The 16,323-nt window shown below is 57.5% G+C and overlaps 1 protein-coding gene across 1 annotated transcript in view; it reads left to right on the top strand.

Annotated features, from left to right (window-relative positions):
- The window catches only part of NPAS1 (neuronal PAS domain protein 1), a 98,047-nt gene that overhangs the window by 66,317 nt on the left and 15,407 nt on the right, over positions 1 to 16,323 (top strand). Inside the window, exons 5-9 of the mRNA XM_075016299.1 lie at positions 216 to 305; positions 8,651 to 8,834; positions 11,319 to 11,434; positions 12,110 to 12,306; positions 12,820 to 12,926. Of these exons, the coding sequence (XP_074872400.1) occupies positions 216 to 305; positions 8,651 to 8,834; positions 11,319 to 11,434; positions 12,110 to 12,306; positions 12,820 to 12,926 (694 nt within the window). The remainder of the gene's footprint in view (positions 1 to 215; positions 306 to 8,650; positions 8,835 to 11,318; positions 11,435 to 12,109; positions 12,307 to 12,819; positions 12,927 to 16,323) is intronic.

The raw sequence follows: 16,323 nt of genomic DNA on the forward strand, positions 1-16,323 counted from the left end.
AGAGCGAAAGCCCTGGGAGTATTACGGTGGCACTCAGGACCCCCACTCATCGGCCAAGACCCCATCGGCCTGGTTCACTTCGCTGGGGTCTGGCATGTGCACAGGACAGCCTTGGTGCTGGAGAGCAAATCCCCTGGGCTCTGCCCACCGGCGCCTGGCCCGAGCGAGCAGCATAGTAAATGTGTTCTCTCTCTGTCTCTCTCTTCTCTTCCCAGTCCCTGGACGGGTTTGTGTTTGCGCTAAACCAGGAGGGGAAGTTTCTTTACATCTCCGAGACGGTGTCTATTTACCTCGGGCTCTCGCAGGTAGGAGCCGTGCACAGACATGAGTCATGGAGACGCACGTGCTGGGAAAACATTCCAGTTGGGTGGCCGGACCATGAGGCCTCTTAAAATGCGGCGTGACCCCGGGGGCTGTAGGGCGCGTAACAAGGGGTCTGTCTCCCATGGCTGGTGCGTCCTGGCGGGAAGGGGTCTCACGGGTTATGCCCGGCAGCCCAGCTCCTGTTGAGGTCAAAGACAAATCTCTTGTTAAAGGCAGTGTGAGCAAGAGCCAGGTGGTAACTGTCTAATGGAAACCCTGAGAAGAATCCAGGGCTGGTACCCTGGACTTTGGGTTCTGTTCCTGGGGCTAGTGGTTAGAGCACAGAACTGAAGGCCTTGGTTCTAGTCCTGGGGTTAGCGGTTAACTCACAGGGCTGGTAGCCAGGACTCCTGGGTTCTTTTCCTGGGGCTAGTGGTTAGATCACAGGGCTGGTGGCCAGGACTCCTGGGTTCTCTTCCAGTGGCTGGTACTTAACGCTGAAGGCTAGGAGCCAGGACCTCGCTTGGAGAAGGGAGTGTGGGTCTACCCATGTGGCAGGTGGCTGTGGTGGCAGAATGCTCCTCCTGAATGTCTTGGTGACTGTGAGCTGCCCTGTACCTCAGTTTCCCTCTCTGTGGAATAGAGGATAGTGACACTGATCTCCTTTGCAACATTCTCTGAGGTCTACGGCTGGACCATGCTGAGTAGTTGGACTAACTTAAGGTCTGAATTGTCTTTTACTGGGGACTTGATGTGCTAACAGGTGCTACAAGTCACAGCCAGGAGAGGCCAAGATATTGAGGCCGGCAAGGGAAAGAGGGTTATGATCCAGGGTGTGGAACAAGTCGCCAGTTCCCCCACCTAGCAGAGGGCTCCTTGGGGTATGTTATCAACCTGGGCATCTGATGGGAACTACAGCTTGTTGGAAAATAGATCGTCCATCCTGTGGAAAGCTTGGAGATTTCTGCTTTTTTTTTTCTCCCATCCCAGGTCAGGAAGAAAAGCCAAAATTTGGAACTTTGTTATGAAACGACACTCCCTCCCCTCCCCTCCCCTCCCCTCCCCTGCTCTCATATGGGGCCAAGCCAAGAGTCTCCTTCTGATTTTACATTTTTAAAATATACCAAACAAAGCAAAGTTTGAAATGATGAGTCAGTTTCCGTAGGGAAAACTAACACTTGTCAGGGGGGTTTCAACAATTTCAAAAAATGGTCTCCAATTTTTTTTCCCAGATATGATTTTGCTCAGAGGCAGCAGATCGGGGGGCTTTCTACACAGTATCTATTTCCTCCCCACTCCCCAGAGTCCGTGGGGGGGACATGGCCAGAGCAACCTGCTATGTGGCTCTTTTCAGTGTCCTCCTGCCCTGTCCTGGCTTTCTGGTAAAACCAATAATCGAGTTTCTGTTGCATCTCCTGGCAGACAAGACCTGGGAAAGCTCAAACACCCAGCAGGCACATTGACATAACGCAGCACCGATTTGGCTTAAAAAAATCTCCTAACTTCTAAGCCACTCTTCTGATTTTGGGGGGACGGGTGCAGAAGTCTGACCAATGTTCCCTCTAATCTTTTCCATTCATCTGCAATTTTTTCCAGCCCTGTGCAGAATAAATTTTTATGTGCACCAAGGCATGTGCGAATGTGCACCACCAGGAGAAACAAAGCCCAGCTCTGGGCATTCTGCTAATCAGCTGGGTGGAACTTAAATGTCTCCGGCACCCAGCTTACAGGAAAGACTGGACCTGTCTCCTAATTTTGAACTGCTAGGGGTGCCAGCCAGGGCCTAATTCCCCCACTGCAGCCCCACGGAGCTACAACACACATGGTGAGAGTCTTGCCGCAGAGCCTTAGCGAACGCTGGGGCTTTGTCTTCGCTGAGTTTCACCTGCAATAGAAGAACCTATGGGCTGCCTCCCCAGCTCCTAGGCTGCTGTTGTGTGTCATGGCCTTTGCAGTAATTATCATGGCAACAAACAAGGACTTTGCACATGTTGCCTTGTGACTGATGACTGTGTTAAAGGAGGGATCCGCTGCCACTGGGAGGGGAAGGGGGCAGAGCGCCCCGGTGAACTGAGCCGCCGTTGTATAAAATGCCCCTGGTGAACTCTCTGGGATTGACTTCAAGTACCCTCAAAAAATGCACACACACAGAGCAGAACCAAGCCCTTTGGCAGGGGGGCAGCGCGCGCGTGCACACACATGCAGGGCCCATCCTCTCCAGCTGGAGGCAGCACACACACACACACAGAACAAGGCTCATCCTCGCCAGCTGGGGGCAGTGCATGCAAACACACACACGCAGGGCCCATCCCCTCCAGCTGGAGGCAGCACACACACACACACACACACACACACACACGCAGGGCCCATCCTCTCCAGCAGGGGGTAGCAGATACAGGGATAAACACACACACACGCACACATGTTGACAATGCTTCAGCTCGGTACTTGGCTCTCATGGGTGGCAGGGTGGGCAGGAAAGCTGACAGGCAGGCCTGGAGGCAGGAGGCCCTGTAGGTTCAGGGCAGGGGCTCAGCTCTGGGTTCAGTTCCTGGCATGGTGCTAGATGTGCTGCCTGGATTCAAGCTGCCCTGGCAGCATAAAAGGCTCTCGAGGTGGTGGAATTCCATGTTGGGGTGGGGGGAAGGACCTGGCCCCCAGCCCCTTGGGGTAGGGAGTGGAGTGGTGGGGGGGTCCCCCAGCATCCTGCACTGTGGCCATTCCCTCCCCTGCCCAAGCAGCCAAGGGTTAGATCCAGAGCTGGGCTGGGCTGTGCCATGGCTATTCTCTGCCGCCCAGAGCCATCACTGTGGCCCCAGCAAACAAACCAGGACTCCTGGGTTCCCCTCCCAGCTCTGGGAGGGAAGTGGGACTGTAATGGCATGAAGGAGGAGGGGGTGATTTACACCAGAACACTTGGATTCCACCTCATCTTCTCCATGGCTCAGTTCCCTCCCCTACAAAACAGGAAAACCGGGCAGGGTGGCTGTGTGGTTAAACACCCGCCAGGCACTTGGAGATCCGAACGGCCGAGTCTGGCCGTTCACCCGCCCCCCCAGCAACGGGAGCCGAGAATCGGGGAAGCTGACGCACACACACGCACCCCCCCACCCCCTCGTGCTCCTATGCTCCCTTCCACACGATAGCCTGGTGCCCTGGAGCGTGTTCCATTCTGATCGCCAGCGGGGACACGCGGCACTGAAAGGCGGAGGCTGGGCTCCCAGCCCTGTGCTGAGCAAATGAAGGATCACTCCATTGATTGGGCCCTCTGCGAGCTCCCACTGCTGCTATTCAAATGGGCCTCCTGCCCCCCAGCGCCTCCCCCCTAGCACTGGGCCCTTCCCATTGGTCTCTTGCTGGCAAGGTGGAGAACAGAGATGCTTCAAAGAGGTTCTTTCTTGCGCTTTGGAAAGACAGAGCCTGTCAGGCAGAGCCAGTCCTACCGTGGCCAGCCTGGCTTAGTGCCCTAGGCTCTTCTCCCACAAGTCCGGCCCTCCTGGCTTTGGTATGGGGTGGTGGGGGTGGAGAGAATTCAGTCCACAGGTGGGAGGCAGCAAACATCACCCGGTTGGGTGCATGGGGGAGGAAGGGAATTGCCTCTGGGGAACCCGCCTCTGATGGGGGAAACTGAGGCACGAGACAGGACGATCAGCCAGTGAACCAAAGATGGCGACAGAGCCCATGTGCCCTGCCTGTCCATTCTCCCTCTTCTTTCCCCATTATAGGCGCTCTGAGTCCCAGCTGCAAGTTCCTGACGTGTCTTGGAACTGAAATGCTGGATGCTCTACTGCCAGGCCCCTCCTGGCTCTAACCCCTCCCAGCTGGGCACAGAACCCTGATCTGGCTCCCAGCCTGCCTGTCCTTTGCTCTAACCACTAGACCCTACTCCTGTCCCAGAGATAGCCACATAACATGAATTTCAGCACTCCCCGGCTGCAAGCCCCCACCCCGGCCGCCCCCGCTCCTGCTCTAACTGCTAGTTTTCACTTCCCTCCCAGAGGTGGCAAGAGAACCCAGGTGTCCTGGCTCCATTCCTGGGCTGGGCCAATGGGTCAGGGAAGTGGAGGCCATGGTGATCTGACCGGTCACATGGTGCCGTCAGGTGCCTCGTTACCAACTGCTAAATTGCACTTGCCACTCCCCCAGAGTCACTTTGCCCCAGGAGGGCCCAGGCAGAAGGGGACCAGGGGCTGTTCCCTTCAGTGCTGCAGTGCAGTGCTGGGGGGGGGGGTTGAACCCCCCCCACTTCCCCAAGGATGGCCCCCCCCCCCTTTATTCCCTCTGCTCCATGTGGTCACCTGTCCTGGTTTCCTCTGGCAGCTGCAGACCTTCCTTCCATCCCTCTGCAGGGCAGTGGGGCTGAACTTTCAGGGGTCAGCTGAGTTGGGGAGACCCCCCCCCCACTACACATTATAGCTCCTGGTGGAGGCAGGGGAGCCAGTATCTTGCAGCCTGGTCCAGGTGAGCATCTCCAGCCTCTGCCCTGGCAGCTCCTGAGGGAGGTGAGTGCAGTGCAGCCTGTGTGCAGGGAAAGCCCTGGTGTGGGCTTCTGCCCCAGAGCACAGCCACCACAGTGACTGCATTGGCAGGTACCATGCAGCTGCATTTCAGTGCTGGCAGAGCAATGCCTGTGTAAACAGCTGCCACACTGCACTCCAGAGGTGGCTGCATTTCACTGCTAGGTGAGCAATGTCTGTCTAACCAGCTGCCATTACCCACCCCATCCCTTGCCAGTCGGTCACACAATTTGGGGACTTTGTGAATGCTTTGTCAGTAGAAGAACTAACGAGACTTATGCGGGATGTTCTGATGTAGCTGCCTGGTCTAATGATTAGTGCAGGAATGGTGAAGTCAGGGACTCAGGACTCCCTGTTTCTGTTCCTGTTGCCAGAGGGGGAGTGTGGTCCACTGGCTAGTGCTGCAGGTTGGAAACGCCTGGGTTCTCCGCCTGTCTCTGAGAGGGAGAGAGAGGCACAGGTTTGTTTAGGGACTGGACCTGAGGACACATACTTGCTAGTAATTATTTGAACTAAGATACGGCCTGTAGGCCCTGGCTGAGCTCAGGACCCCCTTGTGCTGGTGCTGGGCAGACCCCCAGCTGAGATCAGCCCCCATTGTTCTGGGTGCTTCCCAGGCCCAGTGTGGGACAGTCCCTGCTCTGACGAGCTCACTGTCCAGTGGGAAACTGAGGCTCAGAGCAGGGACAGGACTTGCCCCGGTCCCACAATGATTCTGCTGCTGGTTCTGAGAAGGACGTGGGGTCTGGAGGCTAATATGGGGGTCAGGGAGCCAGGACTCCTGGGTCTGCCACTGACTCACTGTGTGACCTTAGCTGCCCGCCCCACACCATGTCTAAGTGCTGGCCAGTGCATGGGGAGCAGCCAGGCCTCGGGCTGGGGCCTAGTTGAAGCTGCACAGCAGGTTTTCGCCAAGGGCTCCCTGGGGCTGTGTGACTGAGCCATATCGCTCGCGGTTTTAACGCTTCCCCAGCAAGTGCCACACACCCGGAGCCCTCCCCAGGCAAGGAGAAGGCTGGCTTTGATAAAGGCTGTCAGTGCTGATGGAGGACCTTGCCGCAGGCTGGCAGTTGGTTGGGGGGGGGGGCAGGAGGGGCTCACAGCTGTGCATCCCCCACCCCCACCCCCCAGACACTCATGAGGCTGAGAATCAGACTGGGGCTGCTGAACATGCGCCCCCGCCCCCAATCTAGGGAGAATTTCAGCCCCCGCCCCAGTGCTGTATTACGCAACCTCATTCATGGAGGGGCAGCTCTCATCTCTTTCTTTCTACAGTCTCTGCTCTTTCTCACACATGCATCATCATCCCTACCTGGAAAGAAACCCCTCCCCCCTTAATCTCCCCCACTTCACAGCCAGCTTTCATCGCCCCCTTACCTGTCATCTGTTTTGCCCAGCACCCGATCACGTTTAGCTGGCAGGCTGCAGCATGGGCTGGTAACTAACAAAAGCCTGGGAAGCCAGGAGCTTTTCAATACTGTGCTTTCCTCTGCCACTGACTTCCTGCAAGCCCTTGGCCATGTCTCTGCACCTCCTGTGAGCATGAAATAGGAGCAGGATGCTGCATCTAGGTGCTCACCGTGTGGCATCTGGGTGCCTCCCAGGAGTAACTATGATCATGGGTATCGCTCTCCTGCTCTTTCCTGCGGGCAAAAGGCAGCATGAGATTCTTGGATGCTAAATGGGCCAGTCTCAACCACTGCTGCTGGTTCAGGGTGCCCAGACTTTGCCAGTCAGAAACATTAGTTAAGCTTTGTGACACTTCCCCCATGCACAGGTATTATCCTTCCCTATTGCTGGGTAAACTGAGGCACAAATAACTAATCTGGTGTGAACCAGATTCCCCACCACTAAATCAGTGGCAGAACCCAGCTCACCTTTACCTGCTGTAGCCACTAGACCACACTCCCCTCCCAGAGCTGAGGCTAGATGCCAGGTGTCTGGCGTCCCTGCTCTCATCATTAGCCCCGCTCTCTTCCCAGCCTGGAGAACATGATGATTTTTTAGCCCATAATAGAAACCCCCATTGGAACCCTTGGTGGCAGGCACTGTACATTTGTATTGCTATTGTGGCTGGGGGCTAGGAACCCTTAGCCTGAGCTGGGACTGCATGTTTTTATTGCTATTAGGCATATTACGGTAGCGGCTAGAAGGCCAGCTTGTGGAGCAAGCCCTTCATGGTGCGAGGCACTGTACGTTTGAGTGCTGTTAGGTGTATTGCGGTAGCACTTGGGTGCCCTGGTCACAAACTAACCCCGCCCCCCTTGTACTAGGTGCTGTGCAGACACAAAGGCAGCCCTTATCCTAGCCAGAGTCTTGTTTCCCGGCCGGTTACCCCCGCCCCCGCTAGCCCGTACGGCCCGTGGGCTCGGCCCCCCTCCCCTTCCCCATCTGCAGCGCCCTGTTTCCAAGGGCAGCGTTGGTGCCCTATGCCATGCTGGTACGCTGCCCATGGCCCCGGTGTGAGCCTTGCTGCTTACAAGGCTCAGCCCGTCGGGACGCCCCAGCAGCCTGCCAGCGAAGCAAACAGCTTTGCAGGAGGATGGCCAGAGCCCCTGTCTCTTCCTTCCAAGGTGGGGAACAGTACCCTGCGGCGCTGACCTTAAGTAATCCAGAGGGACCACCGCAGCTCCCGGGCAGGCTGGCACGCTGAGGCGGGCTCTGCCTCTTCCCGCGCGGGCGGCTCCGGGGTCACACCTGCTGACCTCTCTCGGCAGGTGCCGCTTGCGTGTGCCAGGAGCGGGGCGTTCCGAACAGGCCTCCCACGGTGCTGTTTATTGCATTAGCCAAGGCTCAGCCGTGCGTGATCCGTGAGCACTAGCAAACCCTGCTTGGAGAGAGGGCAGCAGCTGTGTCTCACTGGAACCCCTGGGGGAGGGCTGCTGACAAGGGGGCAGCCGGTGCTGGGCTTGTGCCTCACAAGGAGGGGCACCAGAGTTCCCTGGAAGCTGAGTGCTTGAGCAGCCACCCAGCAAAGCGTCAGGGGCTGCCCAGCTGATTAGCAGAGCCCACAGCTGGCAGCATGTGGTTCTACTGGTGGTGCACCTCTGCACATGCCTCAGTGCACAGAACAAAATTTATTCCACCCACAGATGGAAAATAGCAGTGGGAACCTTGGGCCTGTCCCTGCCACCCCATCAAAGCAAACGCCATCAGCTCACTAGTTAAGTTACAGTATTTGCCCCTGCTTGGTGCGGGGCCAGGGGGAGGTGAACTGTGCCTCTGAGTCAGAGCTGGGGGGCGGTACTGGCACATCATTCAAAAGGGTTCCAGACCCAGCACTCAGGCCATGTGAGCAGAAGTCTGCCTGCGAGACACCAACACTGTCTGACTGAGGGGAGTTTCCTGGGTGCCACCCCTTGTCCCCCCTCCTGCCATGGCTGGATCCTATTTTTAGTCATTCGGACAGCAGTGATGCATAGCCATGCATATACCACCTTTGTGCCAGGAGCTGTCCATTTTTATTGCTATTAGGCGCACTACGGTGGCTTCTAGGAGTCTGAATTCTGTCGGGGCTGCATGGTGCTAGGGGCTGTACAGACAGAGTGAGGAGCCGGTCCCTGCCCCAAAGAGCCCCCAGTCTCCCACTCACACAACAAGCTCCTGCTCGCGCTCCTCTCTGCTGCAGGAGCAGCTTAGCAAGGTGGAGCTGGGGGAAGCCAGGTCCAGCTAGCGTGGGGTTAGATGCACCAGGCATGAGTCCCGCATGGGGCTGGGAGCCTGGAGGGGAAGGGCCCCAGCCAGCTTCTCTCTTCCCCCAGTAGGAGTCGGGGGGGCCCGGCTGGCACAGCCCAGTGTTGACTTCCCCATCTGTCTCTGTTGCCTTCCAGGTGGAGCTGACGGGCAGCAGTGTCTTTGACTACGTCCACCCTGGAGACCACCCCGAGGTGGCTGAGCAGCTGGGGCTCAAGACGCCTCTGGATGCTGGCGGCCCCCTGCAGGGGAGCCAGAAACTCCCAGTCCTCACCGGTGCCAGCTCCTCCTCCTCCTCCCAGATCGAGGCCACTGAGCCCGGTAAAGTGGCTGGAAACAGCCTGTGGACCTGTCCTTCTCCAGCTCACTGGCTCTGCCCCGGAGAGGGGCCGAGAGCCCAGCAGCCCTAAACACCCACTCCCCCTGCTCTCACCACTCCCCCCTGCTCCCATTTTGCCAGGAATGGAACCCAGGTGTCCTGATTCTTCACCTGCCCTCCTCTAACCACTAGACCCCCCACTCCCCTCCCAGCCTTGGGGGTGGAACCCAAGCGTCCCAAAACCCCGGCCTCTGCTCTAACCACTAGCCCCTACGCCTGTCCCAGAGCTTGGGGTGGAACCCAGCAGTCCTGACGCCCCACCCTGCTCTAACCACTAGACCCTACTCCTGTCCCAAAGCTGTGGGTGGAACCCAGGAGTCCTGGTACTCTGCCCCCCCACCAACCATTAGGCCTCAACCCCCCCCGTCTTCATTCCCTTTGTCTCCCTCCTCTTCTTTTCTCCCTTCCCCAATCTCTACCTCCTTGTTCCTCTCCCCTCCTCCTTTCTTTTCCTCCTCTGGCCCTCTCCTCTCGTCACCCAGCTTTGACCCACTCCCAGCCTTTTGTCACCTTCTGTGTGAGCTGCTCCCTGGGTCCGATAGGAGCCCCTATTCTGTGCCAGCTGGGTATTCAGTCAGCCCCCTGCTTTCCCCTGCAACTGCCTTCATCCAGGAGTTGTCTCTGTCCATCTCCCACCTGCTCCCAGTGCTGTGAGTGCGCGCGCACGCGCGCGCGCACACACACACACACACACACACCAGGGCCATGCAGAGAAGCCGGTGTCCAAAAGATGGGGGGGGTAGAAGAGGTGGCAAGAAATTGAAAAGAATCTTCAGTCGCCTTCCGGCTCATTTGATATCCGCCTGCCTGCCTTTTATCTGGGGAACCGTTAAAAGATTTATACCAAGCAGGAGAGTAAAAGAGAATGAGATATAAGCACAGCCTGGAGCGTGCACTGGCTCCCCTGATGGAAAGCAGACAGCAGCCCTTCCTCAGCATTGCTGGGGGCGGGGTGGGGTGTTCCTTGCATGGGGGGGGCTTTTGCTGGGGATAGAGGTGCCATTCTGAAAAGTGGGGGTGCAAGGCAGAGAGTTGAGGGGCCCCAGCCAGCGAGTTGGGGTTCACACTGTCTGGAATACAGCTGCTCCTGAATGACAATAGATCCGCCCATGCTTTTTTCAGACCTTCTAGCATGGTGTGGGCCGAAGCGGACATGGGACGGTGCTCGCATACAGCTGTTGTGGCACTACTGGCTTTTGAAGGGCTCCCTTCCTGGATGCTCAGCCATGTGGGGTGGAGGGGATGGAGACGGAAGGGTTATTTCGAGATCAGAGGGGTAAGCATGGCCAGACTGGGTCAGGGCAAAGGTCCGGCTAGCCCAGGATCCCGTCTTCCAACAGTGGCCGGTGCCCCAGAGGGAATGGACAGAACCAGTAACCATCAAGTGAGCCCTCCCCTGTCATCGATGGCCAGCCTCTAACAAACAGAGGCCAGGGACACCGCTCATATCCAGCCTGGCTAGTACTCGTGAATGGCCCCATCCTCCGTGAATTTCTCTCTCTCTTTTTGGGGCCCCGTTAAACTCCTGGGCTACAGCGACGCTAGACGCATCTGTCAACAGACATTTCTGTTGGACGAGCGTCTCCGGTAAAACTGCTGTCGCCAGAGTGCGGCCACACACAAAAGCAGATCGAAAAAGCGGCCAGACTGCCCGGCTCTCTCTGAACAGAACGGCCAACTGGAAGCGCAGCAGTCGGGCTGCCCAGGGTCCTGGAAGCCCTGGCTGTTGACAGAAAGCCCTCCAGCGCGGCCACATAGCTTTTTCGTCACCAGCCTCTCTCAGCAAAGGTGTTCTTCCTCATCTAGGCGAGGCAGAAGGCGGTCGGCGGCAGTGCCAAGTTTTGCCGACCGATTGTCGACAAAACGCATTTTGCGTGTGGACGGGCGGTGAGTTTTGTCCAAAAAAAACCCGCCTGCCTAGTGTAGCCGTAGCCCTGGTCTTCGCAGCAGCGTCTGGCAAGGAGTGGCACAGGTTGGCTGCCCACTGCGTGAACAAATACTTCCTTTTGTTAGTTTTAAGCCTGCGACCTAGTTCTCGTGTTACGGGAACAAATAAATAACTTTTCCTTTGTCACTTTCTCCACACCCGTCATGAGTTTATAGTCCTCTGTGAGAGCCCCGCCCCCCACCCTCCCCGCTTAGCTTCCTCTTTCCTGAGCTGAAAAGTCCCAATTTCCTTTCATATGGGAGCAGGAGACCAGAGTCCACCCCCCTTCCCTGCATGAGGCCGCCCAAGGCGGCCCACCTCACAGCCGGGCGCCGGTTATGTGAGAGCCAGCCTCACTCTGAAAAAGGCCACGCCCCCTCATGGTGATCAGCCAGAGGTGGCCCCTCCCCTCCGTGGATGGCCACACCCCCCGCCGAGAAGTCAGGGTGGTGTACTGGGTGCGGGACTGCTGACTCTGATTCTGCTGTGTCCATCTCAGATCCTGCCAGCTCCCACGCCCCCTCTGAGCACGATGCCCTGGAACGCTCCTTCTTTGTCCGGATGAAATCCACCCTGACCAAGCGAGGGCTGCACGTGAAGACGTCCGGCTACAAGGTAAAGGGTTCGGGGTCACTGGGGTCCAGGTTTTGACTGTAATGGCCAGTCGGAAAGGGACCCCGGTGGCTGCAGTCAGCTCCACCAACTGGGCTGTCCAAGGTCCCTTTGGAAGTGCTGCAGGTCTAAGGCCGGCCAGGCCCTACCTGCCCCAGGTCTATGCTGTGCCCTGGAAGTGGCTGGCAGGTCTGGCTCCTAGGCGGAGGAGCTGGTGGGGGGGCTCCACGCACACTGCCCCCACCCTGTGCACCGGCTCCAGACTCCCATTGGCTGGGATCCGTGGGTGGGGCCGTGCTCTGCTGCCCAGTCTGTGTCATTCTGCACCCGGCTGGCAGCTCGGCACCAGAGCGGAAGATCAAACCCTCCCAGGAGCCTGCGCTAGCTGGATCGGCACGAACTGGCAGAATCTTGTGTCCGGACTCAGGGTCTGTGGCAGAGCCAGTCTTGGGGCAGCCAAACCAGTGCAGCTGCTGGAAGCACGTTGCCTGAGTCCTGCTCTAACCACTAGGAGTGACTGTCCACATTCCACTCTCTGCCCCCACCTCCCCCCCAGCTCCCTTTGATTCATGCCCAGCATGGCCCTGGCATCGGCGCTATATCGCAAGGAAGATGTCTCAGGGAATAAAGGTTCCCTGCCCGTACACAACCCGCTTTCTCTCTCTGCCTTGCCCTCAGGTGATTCACGTTACAGGACGCCTTCGCCCCCGCCTGCCGTCCTTCTCCCATGCCCACTCCGTCCTCAGCCGCGTCCTGGGGCTGGTGGCCCTGGCCCACACGCTGCCGCCGTCCACGCTCAGCGAGGTGCGCATCGAGTGCCACATGTTTGTGTTCCGGGTCAACATGGACCTGCAGATCGTGTACTGCGAGAGCAGGTGGGTCCCCGGGCCAGGCGCCTGGTTCCCCAGTGGCTCCGTTGGTGTCAGTAGAGCTAGGGCCAGATTCGGCACGCAGCCCTCCCGGGGCACAACTGGAGTAAGCACAGTGACGGCAGAGCTAAAGTCGGCCTGTGATTTTTAGTTGGATTAAAAGCTGATACGGCCTTGCATTAGGGGAGTCTCCTAGGGATGCGGTGCCTTGTTTGGAGCCAGGGCCCAGATGGCGTCAATCGGCTGTCACTCCATTAGCATCAACAGCGCCGGAACCCCAGCTGGCGTCAGCAGGAGTTAGTGGCATTGCGTCCATTTACCCACGCTGGGGCTGTGGCTCCAGCCACCCAAGGACATCCTGGAGCCTGCCCCGCCAGCACCCCATCCTTGCCAGTTCTCGTGTCAGGGCGAGAGACGGGAATGTTCAGCTGGTCCGCCCGTTCCCATCCGGCCCTGCCTGCAGCCCGCAGTCTGCTTTGCCCAGCCTGTCTAACTCCCCAGACGCGCTTCAACCCACAGGATCAGCGATTACATGGACCTGTGCCCCTCGGAGCTGGTTGGGAAAAGCTGCTACCAGTTTATCCATGGCGAGGACGTGGAGGGGATCCGGCAGAGCCACCTCGACGGTAAGCAGCTCAGTGCTGGTCCCTGCTCTGGTGGGCCCCAGCTCTGCCTCCCTCTGTGGCGAAGGGCCTGTGGCATGTTGGTGGGGGACAGCAGTAGAAAGGGACCTATCAGAACCTCCTGGGGCAGGAGGGCTCTCTGCTGGATTGCCTGGCTGGTTAATTTCATCAGCCTGCTGCACTGGCTTCATTTGATACCCTCTCCCCTCCGGCCTGGCGGGAGGCGCTGGGCAAAGAGGAGACCAGACTTGGATGCCCAGATGTGCCACAGCTCCTGTAGCACGTCACTTAAAAACTGCCCCAACCCTCAGTGCCTCAGTTTCCCTCCTCTGTACCAAGAGCTTAATCATCCTTCCTTCGTCTGCTTTGCCTGTAAGCAGTTCGGTGTGGGGCCTGGCTCTCCCTGGGGCTGTGAGTACAGCTCCTAGGCCAACACAGAGCCCTGCTCCCAGATGCGGCTACCGCAGCGCACATAGGTTGTGTCCATGCACTGGATGGCTGCAGGTTCCTAGTGCGAGGGAATGTTCTCTCCCGGGATACTTCCTTTACTGTCCCTTAGGTCTCCACTGATGGATTCTCCTGCCCCCACCTCATCGGCAGGCGATGCCCCTGCCTGCTACCTCTCTACTGCCTGCGTCTTTCTGTCCCACTAGCTCACGTGGGTAAAGCAGCTTATGCTGACCTGGGTCCCGCTCCCCCAAGCCCTGTACCCCATCGCCACAACAAGACGGGGACACAACAGGGCTCGGTATGGAGGGAGTTTGCTGGCAGCTGCTCCTGTCGAACCACGCTCAGCATTCTGGGAGGGGCCATGCGCATCTCAGTGGCTCAGACACACTGTGTGTGTCTCCGTCGCTCACACAAACGCACTTTGTGGTTCACACCACTCCCAACCCAGTGCACAAGTGGGGTGGGGTTTTTGTCACTCCATTTACTTCTTCCCAGGCGTGTGAGTACAGTTTGGTGACTGGTCTTTGCTCTGCGTAATTTGTGGTTCTCCTTTATGCTCATATTCAATTCTTTTGAGTTGTGAGTTCTAAAATGTCGCACCTGTCATGGCTGGAGTAATTATCCTGAGGGGAATTAAATGTACACATATAGAGATACACCGCTAGGGTTTTGGTGTCCCCTGGTGGTGCGCAGCTGCACATTCCCTTGATATAGGTACACATAACAAAATTCATTCCCGCTAATGTTTCCCATCCATGTGCCAAACACTGTCTGGGAGTTCCTTGGAATGGGGCTTGATTTCCTGGGGGCTGCTGCAGCCAAATCAGGAGATCAACCGCTAACAGTCCAGCAGCACAGTAGGGGTGGCCCAGCCCTGGCCCTGCCCTGTTCCTCGAAATGGCTGGCATGGCCTTGTGGCCTCTGGGCTATGGGGTCTCCACATGCTGCCCTTGGCTGCTGGCCTCATCTGCCCCCTAGCGCCCAGCTGCCTGCAGACCGGGCGGCAGCATATGGACATGCTGGCCATTTTCAGCACTCAAACTCCCTCCCTGAGCCTGCACCCTGAGCCTCTCCTGCACCCAGATTCCCTCCCGGAGCATGCACGCTGAATCCCAGCCCACTGCCCCAGGCTCAGCCCAGAGCCCCTCCCATACCCTGAACCCCTAGGCCAGGAGTCTGCAGCCTACAGCTCCGGAGCAACATGCGGCTCTTTAAGGACTTCTGTGTGGCTCCCAGCACTGTAATCGCAAAGTTAAAAGAAACCCTCCTGGTTATTTTTGATAAACGGTGAACGTCTTAAAGCCCAACAATGAACGACTCATCTCTAAATAGCTGTCCCGCTGAGACACCTCCTGGCTAAACAGCAAACAATATGTGAGCTCGAAACAGATACCCACCCCGCCCCGTCGTCCTCCACAGAGGGAGATGATGCGGGCGTGAAAGTCAGGCAGCCGGGGTACAAACACACACGTAAAGGGTGAGGAAACAGATAACGTCAAAAGTTTGTGAACGTCCTACAACACATGTATGTCGCATTACAAATCCGTGTGTGCGCGCCGCTCGTAAAGCAGGGATGACAAAAAGTTTGGTTTGACGTTATTTTTTAAGGACCATCTCGCATTCACCTGCGCTGCGGCCCTTGAATTATGGAGTTTTTTTTACCGAATTGGCAAAAATGGCTCTTCTTGCTCTTTTGGTTGCTGACCACTGCCCTAGGCCCCTGGGAAGAGCCTGGTAAACGTGAGCGCTAGGGAGGGAGGGGAACTGGAAGACGCAGGGCAGGGCCTTGGAGAAAGGAGGGGACGGGGCGGCACCTTGGTGAAGGGGCTGAGAAGGAGGTGGGGCAAAGTTATTTGGGTTTGAGGCAGTTCTTGGGGTGCCCTTAGGAGCTTGTGCTGCAAAAGGGTGGGGCTCACTGTTGCAGGACGTGGGTGACCACTTCAAGGAGCTTGGCGCCCGCCCTGACCCCATTACCCCAGTGCAGTGCAAGGGGGCGCTGTGCTGCTGGGGACACTTTGAGTGACCCAGCAGGGGGCGCTCTCTGCTCCGAGTCATGGTTGACCCCCCATGGGGCACTAAGGGGCAGGGAAACAGTGCTCAGCAGGGGGCGCACTCCCTGGCAGTCAGGGCTGCCCCCCTTTCAAATCGGCTCCTAACCCTGGTGGTCACTAAAGATCCTCTGACCAGCCCTGTCAGAACCCGAGCATTTAAGTCCTGCTTGGCAGGGCCAGATCCCAACTCTGGAGAGTAAATCCCTGCTCCCGAAACCCCTCCCGTTTCAGCCGGACACAGGGGTCTTCCTACACTTCCTGGCCTCTGCTGCAGGGCAGATGGTGAAACCACTACCCCTCCTCCTGCCCCAGCTGATTCAGGTCTTTGTAAGCAGCTGGACAACTGCTCTGGAGGAAAGGCACAACCTGTTAGTAACTAGCTGCGAACACCTCAGGCTTTTGGGCCAGCCCCCAGCCTGTGTGATGGAGTCAGACAGCTGGAGTCAGGCCAGAAGATCATAGACGTGCCCAGCTGGAAGGGGGCCCCAAAAGGTGATCGTGTACAGCACCTTGCACTGAGACCGGACCAAGTGAACTTAAACCAGCCAAAAACCTCCAGTGACAGGGTTCCCATAACCGCCGGTTCCAGAGCTTCATTTCCCCTACAGCTGGAAAACTTTTGCTGCTATTTAACTTCAATCTCCCTTGCTGCAGATTAAGCCTATTGCGTTTTGTTCTACCTCCAATGGACATGGAGAGCAGCTGCTCACCATCCTCCTCAGACCAACCCTGAATGTGTCTGGTTGTCTATTCAGACCTCCTGTGTAACACAGGCTGGAGGAATGCCCCGAATTCACGCTGGCTTGAACGAACGCCAAAGTCTTTTTTTTTTTTTTTTTAAAAAAACTTCCAGTATTCACTTCATATTTTGCCAGTGAGGTAGACTCCACCACAGGACT

This window comes from Carettochelys insculpta, chromosome 22 (assembly GCF_033958435.1).
Source record: "Carettochelys insculpta isolate YL-2023 chromosome 22, ASM3395843v1, whole genome shotgun sequence".
NCBI lineage: Eukaryota > Metazoa > Chordata > Testudines > Carettochelyidae > Carettochelys > Carettochelys insculpta.